This window comes from Athene noctua, chromosome 17 (genome assembly GCF_965140245.1).
Source record: "Athene noctua chromosome 17, bAthNoc1.hap1.1, whole genome shotgun sequence".
Lineage (NCBI taxonomy): Eukaryota > Metazoa > Chordata > Aves > Strigiformes > Strigidae > Athene > Athene noctua.
Genome location: NC_134053.1, coordinates 13,564,508 through 13,584,746, shown reverse-complemented (window position 1 = coordinate 13,584,746; position 20,239 = coordinate 13,564,508). Strand labels below are relative to the sequence as shown.

General features: G+C 45.2%; 1 protein-coding gene across 8 annotated transcripts in view; it reads left to right on the top strand.

Annotated features, from left to right (window-relative positions):
• TBX5 (T-box transcription factor 5) overlaps positions 1–19,767 on the top strand; it is an 84,927-nt gene extending 65,160 nt beyond the window's left edge. For 7 of the 8 annotated variants that reach the window (XM_074920995.1, XM_074920996.1, XM_074920997.1 and 4 more), the window contains exons 8-9: positions 10,178–10,404; positions 18,690–19,767. In XM_074920995.1, the coding sequence (XP_074777096.1) occupies positions 10,178–10,404; positions 18,690–19,273 (811 nt within the window). In that variant the 3' untranslated portion in view covers positions 19,274–19,767. The remainder of the gene's footprint in view (positions 1–10,177; positions 10,405–18,689) is intronic. The other variant, XM_074920992.1, reaches the window with a different exon arrangement.
• Positions 19,768–20,239: the final 472 nt, after the last annotated feature.

Here is a 20,239-nt window from a genome sequence, read left to right as displayed (position 1 = left end):
TATTCTCTGGGAGCAGCAGAGCTGGCTCTCAGCGGAGGGCTGCAGGGGCCTGCGCTGTGACCTTCTGCTGGGAGGGCTCTCTCCACCGCCCACCCGGGAGCCGGCTGCCGGCAGCCACTGCAGGCTGGAGTGCAGATGCCAGTGCCGATGCAGGAGTCTCTTCTGGTTGCCATAGCTGGTGACCTGAGCATGTCTCTCCATTGCTGTGCAAATTGTGCCAGTGGGCAACAAATAATGCCTGTAATCCTGCAAACGCTTACACTCATAACTCTACTCAAAATGGGCAAATGTACTCCTGTGTACCAACATTTTCAGTCTTGGACCCAGAAAAACATATAGATATATATATATATATATGTTTAAATGTATATATAACACTTGCTCTTCTCAATCTAAATCATCTCTGTGGTCTTCTGAATGTGCCCTGTGTTCCCTGCCTGCCCTTTCCAACGACAGCACAGATCCTGGCATAATATGTCAATATTTATTTATTTATGGGTGCACTACCACTTGAAATAGTTTTTCTCCCCCTCCCTCCCATGCCAGCCTCCCAACCTCTACTGGAACTTGAGTAACGATGTCCCCCGCACATTTTTGCTGCTAAACTACCCTTTCATTACAGTCAATGGAAAGATTTGAAGGTTTACATTCATCGTGGAGGTTTTTTTGGAGCAGGAGGGAGGAGGTAAAACAGTGAGGACTATTAGAAGGGCTTCATGCCATATGAAGAGCATGGCATCTAGCCATGCTGAGCTTGTGCTAAAAATTGCTTGGCATTTTTATGCGGGCCTGTGGTCATAGTCGATGATACAGTGAACAGAAACACTTGGAATATATAAATACACCCTCTCAGACCTGGTAGGGTTGAAAGGGTTAAAATCCACAGCGTTGGCTTTACAGGATAATTTCTGATGCTCACTTCCTTAATAACTTATCCTCTGTACCGATAGCATAGAAATGACTGTGTACCTTTACAAAGATGTCATTTTTTTAAGGGAGAGCAGGATAAGATTATTATAGTAAAACAAAGACCCATTCAGGGTTGAAAATATTAGACAAATATGCACCAGCCTTTGTGGTTTTTTATATATATTTGAATATATACAAAATTATATATAAAAATATATGAAAACATATATAAAATAAATTATATATATAAAAATAAATTGCATATATAAGATAAAGAACCATTCAGGATTGAGTATGTTAGAGAAGTATGACCTACCTTTGTGGGTTTATACAGGTTTAACATATAAATATATATTAAAATATAATTAAATATATAAAAATATATTCTAATATATAAATGTATGTGTGTGTGTGTGCATATGTAGTGAAGTTGTTTCCCAGGGATGGACCTGCTCCCCAGCTAGCAGGCATAAGTAAGTCTGTCTTAGCTTTAGGGGAATGATGTCTATTTATGCCTTTGGAGAATATAGTGGGATGTATTTTTAGTGCTATGCCTTCATTATAGACAAAAGGTAGCTAGAAATACAACACTTTTTAAAAACAGTGCACAGCCTTTTGTACTGGAAACTGGTGACCTGACATTCATCAGGTCACTGATCATCTCATTAAGGGGTATAGTCATGGAGAGAATGAATTTTTCATGCTGAGGAAAGCCTCGGCACCTATATGTTTTCTTTATTTAAATCTCAAATGTTTCTTGATTCCCTGCGTAGGGCTATTGCAGAGGGGCATCTCCTAGCTGAAAGCAGCCCTGGGAGAAGCAGACCCCAGCAGACAAGGATGAGAGGCAGCATTGACCCAGCCGGGTGTGTGAGCTGGCTTGTGACATCCCAGTTTTGGGGAAAGCTGTCCCCAGCTATGGCCAAAACGTGTCCCTCTGCTCACCCCCCCTACACTTGCATGCCTTGGAGGCCTGAGCCCTGGTGTGTGCTTATAGATTCTAGCACTAAACCTTCAGGTCCTAATGTGCTGTGTGGTCAGACTAGAGGAGGTGTGTGGTGGTTGAAGATGCCGTCTAGAAGCAGTGTCCCCAGGTTGGACTGGTGTCTAGGCTCCCTCTGCGCAAAGCGGAGCATGGTGGGCGCTTCCAGAGAGCAAAGCTGCTTTCTTTTGAGAACTCACCACTTGGATGGCATGGTGGGTGAGGAGCCTTCCCTCTGCCTGTCTCACCTGCAGTCTGAATGATTTGCTTAGAGTAGATGCCTGCCTTTTAAATACCTAAAATTACATGAGATAAAGTACATCCTAACAGAAAGAATTGCCATCTGGCCAGCTCTGGTGGTCTCTTTGTGCCTTTGGCTGTCAGAGGGTGGGAGGGAGACCAGTTTGCTGGGTCCAGAATGACTCACCTCTGAACAGGTCTTGCAGTCGGGTCAAGTAGAAGTAGGTTTAAGTGCCAGTGGAGACTTGTCCTGATGATTTATCCATTGAACACCTACCCTTGGCGAACGGTACAGACTAAGAGAAAGAAAGATGTAGCAGGGAAGAAAGACAACTTCCAGTGCCAAGAGTGAGCTCAGAGCAAGGTCTCGGGTGCCTCATTGAGGACTCTCCCTCCATCTCTGCTTGCTTCCGAGTGCTCTGGCCAAGCAAGAACAATGTGTTGGCCTGAGTGTCCTCTGGGGACAGGAACTTTGCAGGGTGGATGACGATGTCTTTCTGTGTCCATCCCTCTCTGTGTCCTTCTCCTTTGCAAGGCCTCTGTGGTGGTTTTCTCCTCCTTTTTCCCAGAAGAAAAGTTAATAAGTCTGTCCAGGTAGGAAACTTCATTCAGTAGTGATATTAAGCCTTTCAACAGCAGATGATTTCATTTAAAAAAGAATAGCCATGAGCTTCAGAGAGATCCAAATTTCAGTGAACACAGAGACCTCTGATATGTGTTCATTTTCCCCCTACTGCTTTTCTTTCCCAAGATGCATGGGACCACTTTAGCAGTTTCTTTGACAGGATGAGTGCTCTGGGAGTACAGACTTTTTAAAAGTTTTCAAGTTCCTGAGCATGAGTTTGTTATTTCCTTGAATTAAAAAAAAAAAAAAAAAAGGAAAACACACTAGAGGAAAATGTGTAGAGTGATGTGAATTACATTGCATCTGTATCCTGTGGTCACACTGCAATTAAAAAACATAAATCAGGTAAAAATTATGTAGTTGTGATGCTGGGAATTTGGGGCAAAGTATTCCTTTTGGATTTCTTGCCCCTCTGTACTGTAAAAATTCCTTTTGTCTCTGCTTAGAACTTCTGCCTCTGCCAAGGGGAATTTGGTGTGGAGAGCAAGAGCAAAACACGTAGCAGAAATCCACAGATGGTGAAGCTTATGCAGAGAGACGATGAGATCTGCATTGCAGATGCCAGTGTAGGAATTTGCCCTTGAAATTCCCCATGCATGAGAGTCAATGGAGCCGTATTAATAACCCAAAACTATTGAGTGATTTGGGGAGTTGCATGCAAGTCATAGCTTTTAGTTTGTTGGGATTTTTAAAATCTGTGACTGCCAAAAGACAGCAGGGCAGAAATGTTTGTGGGTCTGGGGCTAGAGCACTGTGAAAGAGAAATTCTGTTAAACTCTTTGCTGATCATCTGCAACTCCCATTGTCTTCAGTGGTTATTATGGGTGCTGAAATGCTTCTGGAAGTCTCGGGCTATAGTTACTGTTCATTCAAATTGATGCAATTTAGTCCTTGAAGGTTTTTATTAGGAAAGCTTTTGAGAGGAAAGATGATTACATGAAAGGGTGGCTCTTAGCTCCCTTGATGGGTATCCTGGGCCCTTTCAAAGTGAGACAAAGATCTAGAATGATCCACTTGACAAAGAAGAGTGGCATGTAGTTTGATGTTGTGTATAAGTTTTCTCCAGCAAATATCATGAACTATAGTTTGCTGTCTTTGGCATTAGTCCACAGTAATCTTCCTGGCTCCAAAGGAATTATTTCAAAGATTCCCTGGTGTAACTGAGAACAGAAACTGGGTCAGACAAAAAGGACATAAAATCAGTACCATGATTCAGAGCTGGCATAATGGAGAAGACAGTGCATTTTGGAGTTCCAGTAGAATAAATGGATGAGCCTCTAGGCTACAAAAGGGTTGTCTACCCTGGCATGTTCAACAGATAGGCACCAGTCTGACTAATACAAGTAGATCTTGGTCCACTGCAAACAGCCTTGCTCTTCTTGCATCTTCTCATTGCATCTTTACATCCACTTTTATTTCCCATGTTCTGTTACTGAAATCTCCCGAGAGTCACACACTGTCTGAGACATTTTCAGTGTGAAACTTAGAGTTATAACATCTGTTGGAGAGACGATGATTTCCTCCAGCAAATGTCCCCAAGGAAATTTTCCTGGTCAAAGCCCCATTGGAAACTGTAGGCTTGAACCGTATTCTATAGAATTTGATGGAATTCAGATGAAATCCAAAATAAGGCTCTACAGACTTCACTGGAGGGGTATCCACAGCTCTTTTAAAGTGAGAAAGTCAGCTTAAGAAACACAGGATAGATACAGTTTTCTCCGCTGCCCCTTCTTTGGGGGATCTGCTGAAGATGCTTCTGATCGGCAGGATCTGATCGGCAGAAGCTCAGCCCAGCATGAAGGGATGCTGATGCTGTCTCTATTGGCCAACATCCATGCTCCATCTCCTTTTACTCTAATATGAACAGTGGTATTTGTCTGCAGGAATCTAGTTTTTTTTATTTGTCTGATAATGATAGCTCTAGATCTCTAGCTGGTTCTTTTCACTGCTGGTTCTTGGGTTTGTTGCAGGGATTTCTTTGGGCTGCGCTGCTGCACTAATGTTAACATACCATTCATGCACCCAAGCCAGGGTTATTGGATCCTTTCACATCTTGGCAAGAAGGTCAGGACATTTGATATGTTGGTGGAGAATGCTCTAGTGAGCAGCCTCCCATAATGCTCAGTGAACATTCTGACTTATATAACGAGACATATAGTCTAGGGTATTATTTTCTGTGGGACTGGCCTGCAGCCCCCATGCAGACAGAGCTCATATTTGATCTGAGGGTAAGACTGAAGGGAATACTCAGAAGTTCCTCTCCTACAAAGTCCTTTTCTGCTGTAGTTTACGCACTTCAGACTCTCCAGACAGTCTTCTGAGAGTGGTTCAATTTTATTTAAATATGCTGGAAATAAGCTGAAATGAATGTACATTGACAATTGCCAATTGTTTTCTGTTTTATTTTTTTCCTGGGAGATGGTATACTTATTCCAGCCACTTTTTTCTCTTCCTCTTTCTATATCTGTTATGGCTGGCTTCCATTTCTTTCCTACTCTTGAGTCTTAGCAGGAAGGACAACAATTGGTGGCCTGGGAAATACAGACCCAGATGCCTTTGAGTTATAATTGTCCATCTGGAGTTGAGGTCTGAGTCTGCACCACTGTATCCACGGTGCTGGGTGGACGGAGGGGATGGGACTGATAGGATGACAAACATTTGTCCTTTTATAGTGACAGACCAAGGAGAGGTGAAAATCTCCCAGCAGTTTGGAAAGAGTGTAGGGGAATCACTCTGTTTGGCCACTGATATACCTTTGGTCAGATTTTAGGCTAGGAATTGCCATTGGAAACAAGATCTAGACAGTGCCCAGCTCAGGGGCTTCAAAAGGATGCCGTAAGAACATGGCAGCAACTAACCACAGGGAAATCTTCCATATCACAGTCCTGAGCAGATATCAGTATGGTCCTTGGGACCTCACATTTAATAAATCTTTTGAAGTCTTGTTACCATGAGCTACAGTAGCTCTGGAAAGCCTTGGTATATAATACTTTGTTGCAGAAATATCAGAAGCATCTTCTAAAATAATTTGCTTAGGACCAGTAGGGGTTGGATGCTTCAAGGCAGAAGCTTCCTGTTTATAAACTGTGGATCTTAAAAAAAAATTTTAAGGAGGTTTTTGTCTGGCAACTCCATTTACTATGCACTGACTTGTATATTAGGAAGCCTCAAGTCTGCGTGTGAAAACACATTGAAAATTATTACTCTTTTACAGCGTAGTGATAAGCAAGAAAATAGACCGTATGTCACTCTGTGGAGGTCTGTATTTATAATTTTTCCACAGTTTTTGTTAGTTTGCAGAGGCCAACAAGGTTTTCAGCTCTGAGATTACAAAACAGTCTTGAATATGCTCCTTTGAATTCTTTGCTAGATATGAATTTGTGGCATTGGTGATCTTACGGAATTCTTGAGCCTGTCCTGGTGAGGGCATCATTTGGCCAAGGGAGGGGTAAGATGTCATGAGAGAAAATGACATCTTGTTTATTAATTCCACCTGGGAGAGGTTTGATTTGGGTGGAAGAGCTCGGGGAAATGCAGGAAGTATTCCCTTGTAAGTCCTGATCTGTAGGGTCAGGTTTATATGAACTCAAAAGAGGAATGCGTGTGTTATTAGGAAATGGTTATGCAGAGCTGGTGTCGGGGAAACATCTAGCCAGGTGGGAGTTAGCGGTCCAGACTTCAGGACTGAGTGCCTTCACGATAGACTTGGACCTCATCCCTGATTTGTTCCCCCAAGCTTTAATGAAAAATCAAAGTAATATTCTCTCCTGGTGGCCCTTTCGCTGGAAGCCTGGTGGCACAGACTGTACAGAGCCTTGCACAATGTGCTCCCCTCTTCCTCCCCATCCTCCTCTGCTATTGTAATGCACCAGCTACGGTAACTGAATATTCATCATTAGCCTCCAACAGACTTTAAATAGACCAGTGACAGCTTCCTTCCTTGTAAATTCTTTCCCCAACCAACATCTTTTTTTCTTCTAATTTTACAATTTTTAATGCAAGAAAAATGTAGCCCATTAACACTCCCATGTAAAACTAACTCATATTCTGGCCCAGGAACAACAGTCTCTTCCTTGCTGTGTGGACAATTTCCTATATTGCCCGTGAAAGTCAAGCTTTAACACTTTTTTTTCCCCTTCCTATTTTACTACAATTTTTTTTTGACAGCAAAATTTCTGGACACAACAGTCATTTTGTGCCAGCAGTGAGCAAAACCTTTCATTCCATTAAACTGTGACCCAGGATTATAATCAGCTATTTTGGGAATAGTGACTTTTAGGCACTAAAAAAAAAAAAAAAAAAAAAAGTATGTAATACATTTTTAAGGACTGAAGGACAAACGGACATGGTAGCTGTGCACACTGCATGTTGAGTGGGCTCAGGAAACAGTATAAATAGTTCAAGATGACTGTTGCTTTACAAGGTACCAGAGATATCTCTTTGCTAGAGCTCAGCTCCTGTAAAGAAGAAAAAGGCAGAAATACAGAGATAACCACCTTTGTGTACAAAAAAATGGCAAAGTGAAAGGAAGAGAATATTTTAGATATTTAGTTAGAAAATACTTTCCTTCCTCTCCCTCCTCAAATAGTTGATTTTTTGGCAAAAATAACACCCAACATGTTTTGACTGAAATGGAAATATTTCAGTCTGGAGGGAAGTCATTGCGATACCTCCTGGGAACTGTTGTTTGGGAACCTGCTGTCTCCAACCTGTTCCCTCTCTAGCATGACTCCTTGCTCGCACCGTGTCTCCTGCAGAACACCACGGCCCTCTTTTATGGCCGTGGAGGCTGTCCTGTCCCCTGGGAAATGCAGTCTGAAAGGAATTTGATCTCCAGTGCACAATGGGAGAGTGGGATCTTGACACCACCTATGCTGGCATTCAGGGTAAAAATATTACTGTTTCAGGCAGACAGCTCCTTTAAGGAAAGAAATTTTTTTTTTTTTTTTCACAAAGAAAAAACAATCAGGTTGTAAATTTTTCTCCCTTTCAGCTCTCTGTTGAGACAGAGAAAGTGTTGATTTAGGTGAGAAGTATCCGTGATGGGGATGGCTTCTTAGTGTTTGTGTGGTGCTTTGCACAGTGAGGGTCTGATGTTTTGATGGGGTCCCTGTAAGTTACCGTGAGAATTTACTGTAGGAAACCCCCATACAGATCTAATCCCACATCCCAAAGAGACATTCAGTTTCCCCCCACTGAAGCAGGGAGAAACTGTGAAAGCAGTCATCTCTACATCCCCCCCCAAAAGACACAGAGAACTCGTTGTGGCATCATGCCATGGTCCTTCTCCTCTGCTGTAGCTCACAGGTACCCCACTGAAAAAAAAATGAGACTTTGTCATATCTTGGGGGGATTGGATATTAGTAGTGTTGGAGCTGAGGAAGAAGGAACCAGCCAATCCATGCAGCAGCCTCTCATTAGGAAGGAGAGCTAAGGGCAAGGTCCATGTATCATCTCCCTGTAGATTGTCTCTTTGGAAGAGAAACATGGTGGGGATGCGACTTTGGGGTGTCATGCTGATACTATTTCCATGAGGAATTGCTGTGTGAAGGTGGAGCATGACAGGAGCAGGCATCTCAAAACCGAGACCTGGTAGGGCTGGGAGATCCTCTAGAATGTAGATTTGAAGGTCACTCAGGATGTTTTTAAGGCTATAGCTCCTGACCTTCCTGAAAAGCCACTAAAGCTGCCCTCCAGCAAGAGCTCTTGGGGTGGAAATGCTTGTGCTGGGGGTCCACAGGCAAAGAGGTCCTCTGAAGCCCACCACATACCCTGGCATCCATTGCTGTCTTGTGTATCTGAGGGATAGGTCTCTGCATCCTCCCAGTCCATCTTCCTCGTGCACAGTCTAGACTTCTGTTCTGGGAAAATCTGCCTGGAATGGGAAGCCATGCTCCTGCCAGCCCTGTGGGGAAGAGCTGCTGGGCTTCCAGGGGAAGAAACCCCACCTTTGGAATAGACTCTCCTTGGCAAGCCACCAGTGCCCAGGGTTTGGAAAGCTTTCGTGGCACAATAAGAGACACATTTATTTGGTTTTGAGCTCCTGGGTGAGTTTCCCCTCCATTACAGCCTGGTTGCTGATGTTTCTGGCAGCAACCACCGCAGTGGTTTGGATGAAAGCTCCCTGCTGTGAGTAGGTTTATATAATTGGTATTGTTAAATTTTGTGAATAAGTTCTGAGTTGCTACAGTGATAGGTCCTCTCTAAGGGGCATAAATGGAGATTCAGGGCTCGTCCTCCACATGTAAGTGTTCAGGTGAGCTGGGATCTGAGGATCTGTTCTTGTTCCAGCACAATGATTTTGGGCATGTGAGTAGGGTATCTCAAAGCCAGCTTGGTCCAATGGTTATAGCCTTAAAGAAGGAAACTTGTGTTGGAATCTGGGCTCTGGTTTGTGACTGCTCTGAGCCTCGTGGCTCTTTGCAAGGTGCTGCTGTACTACCTTATCTTTATGCATCTTAACAAGTCTTTGGGTTCAGGAAGCACCCAGCTGTCTTAGACAGCCCAGGAGGAGGCTTGCACCTTGCCTGGAGTCTCTGAGACCCCCTACTCAGCTTCAGTTCTCTCTCCTGCAGAGCAGGAATAATCTTATCCAGCCACGTTGCTGATGTGCCTGGAGAAATGTCTCAAAAACACACTGTAGGGTCTTGTAGGAGAGGGGATTTCCAGCCAGTGGTGGCAAAGCATCTCTGCTTCAAACCAGATTTCAGAGCAAAGGAACAAACCAGACTTTCCATTAGTGCTCACCCTCCCAGCCTGGCTCCACCGAGGCGTGTGGCTCTGGCGTGCATCAGGTCTTGGTGATTTATTTATTTCTCTTTTCTGAGCATTCTGGAGTGGAGCTTGTTCTCTAGTCCAGTGATTCCCCCATCCAGGACAACCAGGCTGGCAGACCCTGGGGAAAAGGAATGGGGATAAATACCATAAGGGGAAAAAGTAGACCTAAATATTTAATCCATCTCCAAGTCAGCTTGGCAGAAATGAGCTTTTTATTTACATGCACGTGTGCATCCACATATACAGTATAAATGGTACCACATATACAGTATAAACGGTATATAATTTATAAATGCTATCATAATATGTAAATATGAATCTTGTGTATGTTGTTATATCTGCAAATACCTATTTTACATATGAGTGTAAAATAGCAGTTGTGGTGGAAAAGGCATGAATCTAAAGAGAAAGATACCAAAAGGAAGGTGAAATACAAGAGTGCTGCATGGATAAAGTGTGATGGGGCTGCAGTCTCCTGGGAGGAATGTCTCTATTTTCCTGAAAGTCTAAACAAACACCATGACACTAATGTGCTGCCTTCATTTGTTAATCCACTGATCTACTTATTAATTTATTGCTTTTCTGCCTTGGTTTTTTTTTCTTTTTTTTTTTTTTCTTTTTTTCTTTTCTTTCTTTGCTTTTAGTAAAGAGTACCCGGTTGTTCCCAGGAGCACAGTGAGACAAAAAGTGTCCTCGAATCACAGCCCCTTCAGTGGTGAGACCAGGGTCCTTTCTGCCTCCTCCAACCTGGGTTCCCAGTACCAGTGCGAGAACGGGGTGTCGAGCACCTCCCAGGACCTGCTACCGCCTGCCAACCCCTACCCGATCTCCCAGGAGCACAGCCAGATCTACCACTGCACCAAGAGAAAAGGTCAGACCTTGGCTGCTCCCCACTCGGTGCCTTCCCCTTCCTGACATGACTGACAGCATTGTTTTCTACAATTTCCCCTTGCCCACAAGCTGGACAGCCCCAGCTTTCTTTACGGTGACACTTGATGAGCAAGGGATGAGGGTTGTGCGCTGGAGGCGGGCAGCTCCCCATGGGAAACTACTCTCACCAGTGTTTGCCTAAAATCCCATCTCTGCTGCCGGACTGGGCGCAAGCTGTTTGGAGGGTTGGCAGTACCTTTCACCCATGTTGAATCCACATTTAGTAAGATAGCTAGTGCTGGAGATAAAGATGACCTATCTGTCTCCATAGCCCCTCAAAGAGGGTTAATCTCCAAAGGGAGATACCTTGACAGCTTAGATTTTGCAGTTTTCAACTAAGAGTCTCACAGCTGGGAGACAGTTGTCTGTCTGTAGAATGCAATTCCACTTAAATGCTCGGTCTAATGAATGGGCCGTGGGACTGAAAATCATGATATCCATGTTCCTTCACCTCTGGTGCGACTGACCTGCTTTGACAGAGCCTGAGGGATCAAACTGTGAGGGCTTTACACTGACTGCTCAGCTCGTCCTGGCGTGAAGAGCCCCATGATATCGATGGGATAATTGTTCTCAGGCAAGAGAGAGCAGTTTGCAGTCTCTCCCAAAGCAAGGGGAGTACTTAGATGCAGAAACACTTACAGGACTGAGATAGCAAAAGCCTCAGATCAGCTCCACCCCAGACACTCAGAATGAAATAGAGAATTTCCAGGGCTGAATGTAACCCTATGCCGTGGGCAGGAGATAGTTACTGCCTACCCCTGTTCCTCTTTCTCAGGATTTAGTCTTCATTGCACAGAAAAAGTTAACAGGAGTCAGCATGCACCATGGTATTTGAATGCACTGAAAAGTTCTCCAGCCCTGTAGCCTCTCCCCACAACAGATCCCTTCCTGCTTCCCTGCACAGTCCTATCAGTCAGCCACATGTCATTATTTTTAGTAACGTCACCCCTGAGGCACTGGGATGTGCACTGTAGACACACAGTCTAAGGTAGTGGATGCTGGGGAGTGCTGGCAGATGAGGTGGGAGGGCAGTGGAAATCTCTCTCACATCCTTGGTGAATCCCCTGAATGTTGTAACATCATGTGTGTTGTGTACTAGTATATATGCAACAAAAAAAAAAAAGTTGAGAAATCTTAATATTTTCCTGAAACTGAGCAGAACAGTGGGAAACAGAGGCATCATTTTCTGACTTCTCCAGCTGACCAGGCAACCCTTGTACTCATATAGTGTGTATCATAGCTGTGATTGGAAATGGTGATGCTAGACTTGAGCTACCTGTAATATAGGGAATAAGGAGCTGATGTGACTTCCTGGAGTGTCCCCTAAGGTCAGAGGTGGGGTGTGGGGCCCTTGCTACCCCTGTGCTGGTGCGGGACTGTAAGTGTGAGGTGCTGGGACACAAATGGGTGGCTGTGGGCAATGGAAAGACAGGTCCAGTTTGCCCTTGGCGTCCCTCAGCCTGCAATCTGTCCTCAGTGCTCCTTTGCCCCAAGAGCTGAGCTTTCACCGCTCCTCTTCCCCTTTGCAAAAACTAACCAAAACAATCTGGCCCAAATGGCAACAAACCCTTTGGACAATCTCTGACTGCTGCATGTCCCTGTACCACAGGGCAATTCATCATTTGCCTCCACATTGTAACGTGATAAGGAACCAACAGAGGTTTCCTTCCAGTTTTGGGATTCCCGTTAAGTGGTGTCTCCATGGGTGGTTTCCCTCAATCCCTCAATTATCTCACTTCCTCTTATTGTCACGAAAGAGACGACTATCTGCCCTGTAATAAGCTCCCTGGCCCCTTTTGGCCTGCATGGCCCTTGCAGGAGACTGGCAAAGTGAGTCCTTGTCTGTACGGCTGATGGCCCCTCATTATCTCTACGATGGCTTGAGTGGCACAAGCAGTTAAGGGCCTTTTATCAAAGCCGCCAAATGCTTTAATCAAAGAGAGACAGTGTCCTGTCCGATACCACTGGCTTCTTCCATGAAGCTGTACATCTCAGGAGCCTAAGTCTCTGCTTTCCTCCTTGTGCCTTTTTCCCCCTCCCCATGCATCTAGTAAATCGAAAACAGCCACTGGGGCTTAAAGAAAAGAAACACAAAGTTAATGGGAAACAGAGAGCCAACATAAGCTGCCAAGCAGCTCTTTCCAAAGTGAAATTAATTAAAAAAAAAGTCACTAGAGATGAGCAATTCTGTTCAGATAAATCAGAACATGATCTAAGATTTCATCTCAAACTCAGAGTGAGCATGGCACTTTCTTCTAGCACTGAGCAAGGATCTTTATTGAACTTGGGAAAAGAAACTTACCTACAATATTCTGCTTTTCCTGCCTTCTCCAGCCTTTCCTTTCTAAGTGTAATATTAAGCTTTCCCTCAGAGCAATCCTGCTTTCCTACTTTTCTGCATAACTTTTAACAAGCCTCACCATCTAAGAAAACATGAAAACAAGAGCGTGTTCACCCCTAATGCATCTCTGTCCATTTTCTGGACTGGAAGTTTTATTGATTTCCTTGGATCATCAGCTCCCCAAACTTTGACGCCTCTTCAGTCATCTTAGGATTTATCTCAAACAGATTATTTCCCTTTTACAAGGCTGTGGTTAAAGATGAATTCTCGCAGTGGCAGAGAGCAGCTCAACTGGGTTTGAGACCAGCTGGTATCTGTACCTTCTGTAGCAAATACCGCCACTGTTTTCCAAGATAGTCTCTCAGATATGGCTCCTTCCAGCTTTGACATCTCATGATGTTTCTCTGTATGCTTTTTAATCAGAAGGTCAGGTCTTGGTTTAGGCTCAGTTAAGAACAGATCTGTATTTGAGCAACTCAAAGGCACCTTATTAAACTTCTACTTCCTTGGTGACCCAAGACAAAGATTTAGCTCTGTGGTTGACAGTGTTGTTCTTAGCTGTCAAGTCAAGATGGATTCACTCTGGAGATCTGATATGGAATTGCATTAGGGGAGGGCAGCAGGGCTGGGTGGGGAGGTTATCTTTGAAGGCTCCTCTGTTTCAGGGACGTGATACTCTTTTGGGTGAGGGAGGAAGGAAGGAAGGAAGGACACATCCCAGACCCCTAGATCTAGCGATTCCTGGTGCACAGGTGGGAGTGCGGGGTTGCAGCATTGGGAATGACCCTAGCATGGTGCAACAGGGTCGCTGCTCCAGGCACTTTGTGAACATGCTGAATGTCAGGGAATGGCAGTCCCCCAGGAGAGAATCATCCTGCACTGTATCCCAGCTCCACACTGAGATTGCTTATGGCATTTCACAATTAACTCCAATCCAGTATCCTACCAAGGAGTGGCCTCAGTACTTGATGTGGATTTTCAGGCTGTGGCAAAGACCAGTTAGAGCTTTGCCTTTTTTCTAGTTGTTCTCCACCTCTCCCTCTCTCATTGTTGTGCTTGGAGAAGCCCAAAAGGACTTACCAGCAGGCAGCTTGCTTTCTGTCTTTCATTTTAGCCCCACATCCCAATTAGGGCATTGGGGCTTGTTTTCCCTTGTGTTATCCTCTCCCTCAGACTTCCTGTGAACTAAAAAGCCATCACTCTAAACCTCTGCTCCCTCCCAGCCTTACACAATCTCAACCACTTGGCAGATTTCTGGGATGCTTGTGATGCTGAACAGGAGGCGACTGAAACAGCCTCTCCCTGGGGAGGTTATAAAAGTTGTCATGTTGGCACTTTGAGGGAGAAGAGGGATGTGGCAGAACGCACCGGCTCCAACCAGTGAGGACTGTATCCTTCAGCCACCTAGCTTGGACATGACCTTGACCATGGGGAAGAATATACCTTTCATCTCCTTTCTGCTCTGATGAGGTCGGTGGAGATACAGCAATGCCTTTCCCCCTTCTCCTCAAGAACAGGTACTGTTAGGGTGGCTAGACCTCTTTGTTGACTGAACTGATTTCTCCCTCACCCCACTTGGCTTTTCTTTCACTCAATGAGTCTGTAGGACAACTGTCAGGTATGGGATGTCTTCTTGGAGGACATGCTGCTTGTCCTGCTGATGTTAGGAGATGCAATGAGTTGGCCAAAGCTTGAGCTGTCTACAGCTTGGGTAGAGGCAGTGGAGCCTGGAGCAAGGTGGCTGCTGGGGCACTGAGGGTGAAGGAGAAGAGCCTGCCTGCAGGGTGGGGAGATATTCAGGGGTCTCGTGTGTACCCAGCTTTTGCTGTGCAGCCACATTGCTTGTGGCACTGTAGTCTCAGTAGCTTCATGGTCTCCTCTCAGGAGGTGCCTCCTGTGCCTCTGCAGGCAGTGCTGGCAACCTGTTGCCTCTGGATGAGGTTCCAGACTTTAGTGCTGGATTGCCTCTGCCCCACAACCCCTTCTGTCGTGTTCCCCTGCAATGCGACACAGCCATTGCAAAGTGTGAGATTGCTGAATTAACGAGCGTGTCTCAGGCTTCTTGTCCTAGGATGTATGTTTTATTTGCCCTTTAGGGATGTTTGTTTTGATTGAATCTGCCATTTTCTTTTCTTCTTTGACAACCTTTGTCGGTCTTGCACACTGGTATTGACTATTCAGGCTCGTGCTAGATTCATACTAGAAACCAGACTGGATAAAACAGCAGTGTTAGTGATAATCACCCATTGTGTCTTCCTCACAAGGTTGTGATGAACCTACTGTAATTCCCTGGAAGTGTGGGTGAACTTTAAAAACTAAAACAGTTGGGCCCCATCCTTCATTGTCTTCTGTCCTAGGGAGCTGATTGTCATGAATTGGAAAGAAGCTCTCCTGATTTACACCAGGGGAGGAGATGGGCTCAGTGCACCCTGAAGCCCAGAGTTTGTACATGTTTGCATTTCATTCTGGACGGCCCTAATCTTGGAATTGGGAAAATTCCATTTAAAAAGCCATTTGTGTGGTATTTACAACCCAGCTGGAAGTAGTAAATACCGGAAATCTTGGAACTGCTTATGCTCTCGCTCAAGCTCCTTCATTAGATAGATCATCAAATTCCTTGTGAGGGAGCCAGTTTCCATCCCATTCTGCAGGCTCCGTTTTCCTTGGATCCACTTCGGAGCAGCTTCTCCCAAGCGCTGGCAGCTTCCCCTGCTTGGCAGAACCTTTTGCTTTTTGAGGTTTGCACAGTATCAAGGGGCTGGTCACAAGAGCTGATCATCATCCTTGGCTTCCAAGAATAGCAACAGAAGTGAAAGGTGCCCAGCATCTCCTAGAGGTGCCCAGCACCTCCTAGGGCTCTGTGGCACCAGGAAGAGGAAAATGAAGTGCTATCAGGGAACCAACATCAATAATCAAACCCAGACCAGACTAGAGGAGTTATCTCCTATGTTCTGTTTATGCTGATGCCAAGAAGGTGAGAGGACCTTCAAAGAGAGGATTATGGCCTTGAGATAGTCTGTCCAGGCTCCAGAGCAGGTAGGGATTAATTTAAACTCCAGCCTTCAGCATTGCGTGAGAGCTCTGTTTGACTTGTCCTCCTTCTGTCATTCTCTTACTTGAAGATGTCCCCCTTCCACCCCCAGATCTGTTCCACACACCATGGGGATGCACTTCACCTTCTCTGTGCTGGCTCTGGTCTCCTCTGTGAGGAGTGGTGGGACAATGCTAGATCAGACTAGGGTGCCTAGAGCAGTTTATGTTTGTTAGCTGGCACCAGCTGAGGATCTCTGGTCTGCAACATCCCATCTGAAGATGAAGATGGACTGTTCTCTTCCCTCTCCAGCACTTTGAGGTTACATAGATGGGGAAAATCATCAGGAAGAGGGGCCAGAGGGCAGGCAGAAGCTGTTAGAGTAGGCTGTAATCCTTCATTAGTGACTATGTCCTGTTTGGAGATGGGTATGGTGTCCTTTACACATCTTCAGATCTGGGGTGATGGTGTCCTTTCCACAAATGACATCAGTGAGCCTGTCTCTAGAGAGTCCAGCATGATCGTGAGAGCTTACAGAAGAAGAGAGAGCACCTATAGGGTTTCCACTGAAATCGTGGTTGGTTTTTTTTTTTTTCTCTCTTCACCTGCGATGAATTCTGGAAGTGGATCTGTAATGCTGCGGCTCTGCCTGGCTGGGCTGTGGCAGGCAGCAAAATGTCTGGGCTAAATGGAAAAATTAGCAACCTCAGGTTGTAAGTCAGGCACATTTTTACACAACGGAAAACAGAGTTTGACTGTTTTGTGTTGTATATTTTAAAAAAATAAAATAAACAGTCAAACCCCAAGCCAATGATTTCTAATGCCAGCAGAGTAATGCGGTTTAATGCTGAAAACTTTATTAGCAGAACAATGCTTCATTTTACAAGATATTGTTTTTCCACCCTAGCGTTCTTATTACTCAGTGGTGGGTTAGGGATCCAAAACTTTTAGGCTGTCTGTAAAAGCTAGAGCTCAGGCTGTCCTTCCAGATGTACCTCCTGTGATAGACCCACATTCAGGAGGGAGCTTAGACCCGTGTTTCCAGCTTTTGTCTTTCAGGGGTCTACATCCTCTCCACCACTCCTATATGAAATGAACCCGATCAGGATTAAGGAGTGTGATACACTTTTGCATCTATCTGTGTATTGTGTCAGCTATTTTAAAGATGTGATTGCACTGCTTGCTTATCTCATCCTACTTACAAGAGAAGTCAGAAGAGGAAGATAACTTGATTATCAGGGCTCTGCATTGCTGGAACTAAGAAGCCAGGTTTTGCTGTTGTCAGGAAGAAAGCATGAAATGGGACCGTGGCTTTCCAGCTGACTTTACGGGCAGCTGCTATTACAAAGTCAAAGGACACCACGGGGAAAGTCTGCATGGTGTGTACCTCAGCGCCTGATGTTTTCTGGGGTTGTCAGGCCAAGAAGATTAACAGCAGCAGTTGTTCCAGCTGGACTTGGTAGTCACCTGAGTGGAAGTAATGGGTTATTTTACAAGCAGAGTGGGTGCAACTTCCAGGAGAAAGCACGTGGCTGTTTATAGCAATAAGGGTATGCACATGTGTAGGTTTACAAGAAACAAAAGGTGCCTGCACTGCCCATCTGCACCTCTTGAAGGTGAGACATGGGCACAGCTTTGGAGCAGCTCAGCAGCAACACCCCTGTTTTCACAAGTGCTTCTTCAGAGGCAGATGCTTTTAGTCCTCTTTTTTTGTGGAACTCTTTCTTTTTTTTTATTTTGGGGGTGAAAAAAATTTGAGCTCAAAATATGTTGATTGATAAACTTCGCAAAGGGCCATTTATTGCAGTATTCTTTCAATTTTTACCCCCATTGAAAGGGTGCAGCCAAGAGGACTTTATACAAAGTGGGATGTTTTTCTGCCTGCACCAGAAATCTTGTTCTTGAAGCAGCAGCAAAGTTAATCCGGGTCAGAACAGGCTCCCCTTCCCTTGCCTCGCTGTCCTTAAAATCTCTTGGTGAAGTTCTCATCCCTGGGAACTTTGCCATCCATTCCAGCAGAGCTGGATTTCATTTGATGACCCTGCGAATGAATAAATAAGTGCATATTCATTTATTCATTTTGCTTCACCCTAGAGATTTCACCTAAATTGTTTATCTCCTTCCCTCTGTTGGCCTGGGATGCTGCAGGAAACAAAGGGCTCTGCAAGCTGCGCCTTCTTGTTTCTAGCTGTGAAATTTACTTTTCTTTTTTGTTACACTTGGCTCCAGCACAGAGCCCTGTGTGGATTTATATGCCCAGCTCCCTTGGCACAGCTAAAGACAGGCGCTCTAAAACTCTAAATCTGATTGTCTCAACTGTGCCATCGCTGATGCTTTCCAGGGGGGATTTTTATTGTGATCTTCATTTTTGTCTCATTTGTCACAAAAACATATCATTGTAAAGGCTTTTAGTTAACAGCATCAGCTCTGAGCCTCTCAGCTGGGAATGGGGACCTCTGTTAGGTGCACTGTATCTGCAGGCAGATGTTACTTCTGCTGGCAGCAGAAAGCAGATGAGGAGCTTGGTGGTGTGGGGTTGTGCATGGGGTATCCCCAAGCAAGCTAATCCTCAGGATCCCTCCAGCATCTTATAGCCTTGATTTTCATCCCAGAGCTCCCAGTTAATACCATCCCCAGTCCAGCAGACAGGGCCAAGTGCAAGGCTTGGTTTCAGCAGGATTGATTGAAATAGATTCCAAGGAAGGAATCTGGATTTACGCTGATGTAACTGAAAGAAGTGTCTGGATTAGCTCTGTGCAGACTGTGTCCTTGGTAAAATGAAGACTATGGAGAGGGAAATTCAACCAAGGGCATAGTATTGTTGGTTGTTACCAGGAGTTTTCTCTCCCAACAGATGAGGAATGTTCCACCACCGAACATCCTTACAAGAAGCCCTATATGGAAACTTCTCCAGCAGAAGAGGATCCTTTCTACAGGTCCAGTTACCCCCAGCAGCAGGGACTGAACACTTCATACAGGACTGAATCAGCCCAGCGCCAAGCATGTATGTATGCCAGCTCCGCGCCCCCCACGGACCCTGTGCCCAGCCTAGAAGACATCAGCTGTAACACGTGGCCGAGCGTGCCATCCTACAGCAGTTGCACAGTGTCTGCCATGCAGCCGATGGACAGGTTACCCTACCAGCATTTCTCTGCCCACTTCACCTCGGGGCCGTTGATGCCCCGGCTCAGCAGTGTGGCCAACCATACCTCCCCCCAAATAGGAGATACCCATAGCATGTTTCAGCACCAAACCTCGGTTTCTCACCAACCCATCGTCCGGCAGTGTGGACCTCAAACTGGCATCCAGTCCCCCCCCAGCAGCTTACAGCCCGCAGAGTTCCTGTATTCCCACGGTGTGCCTCGAACCCTTTCGCCCCACCAGTACCACTCGGTCCATGGCGTGGGCATGGTGCCAGAGTGGAGCGAGAACAGCTAACAAGGCGGTCAGGAAAGTGCAAGAGCATTAGCCACGGGAAAAAAAAAAAAAAAAAAAGGGAAAAGGAAAAGGAAAAAAATACCCTGTTGATAATAAAAGTGAGAGTATTTTGCAAGACTCCTTTAACTGAATGTTCACTGATAGCACTCGAGAGGGATGGACACTGAAACCACAGATGAAATAGTCATTGGCCTCGGTGTGACTTGCCCCCCCCCCCGTTTTTTTTTTTTCTTTTGTTTCAAAAGAAAAATCAACAGATCGACACATTTCTTCCCTGCCACGGTCCCCACCCAGTTTGTGTTGCTGCCACCGCCAGCCCTGTGCCCTTGTCCCCCCCCTCCTCTGCCCTCCTGCTCTTTTTGTTCTCCAAGGGACACCAAACTCCTACTGCCTTTCTCAACACAGTCAGAGTGCTTGAACGAAAACAACTAGGATGTTACTTTTTTTGTGGTGTTGATGTTGACAATGTTATATAATAAATAATAATATATATATATTTTTTCTTTCAATTTTCTCAAAAAAGACACCAGCCCTTTTTACCAAGGGTGGATTTTGGAGTGGTGTTTTTTTGTGGGTTTTTTTTTTTTTGGCATTAGTATTATCATTGTTACTTTTCAACAGAAAGAGGTTTTACAAACCCACAAATAAGAAAAGCAGGTACCTACCTCACCCAGACATTGTACCACGGGTGAAATCACTCCCTGCAGGGTGCTGTGTTTCCTTACAAATGCCCCAAAACATGTCTCTGCAGGAACAAGCCCTGTAAACTCATCTCCTTTCCCACTTGCGTGTGATTCTCTCAGTCTTCTTTCCTTCCCATCTCCCAGTCTTTCCCAGTCCATCAGCTGTCTCTGATGGAAGCACGGGGTATCTTTCAAACTTAAAAACAGCCACAGCTTGTCTCCTGCCGAATTTTTACCGGCATGTGGAAAGCGAGGCTCTGAGCCAACTGCGAGGGGGGAAAGG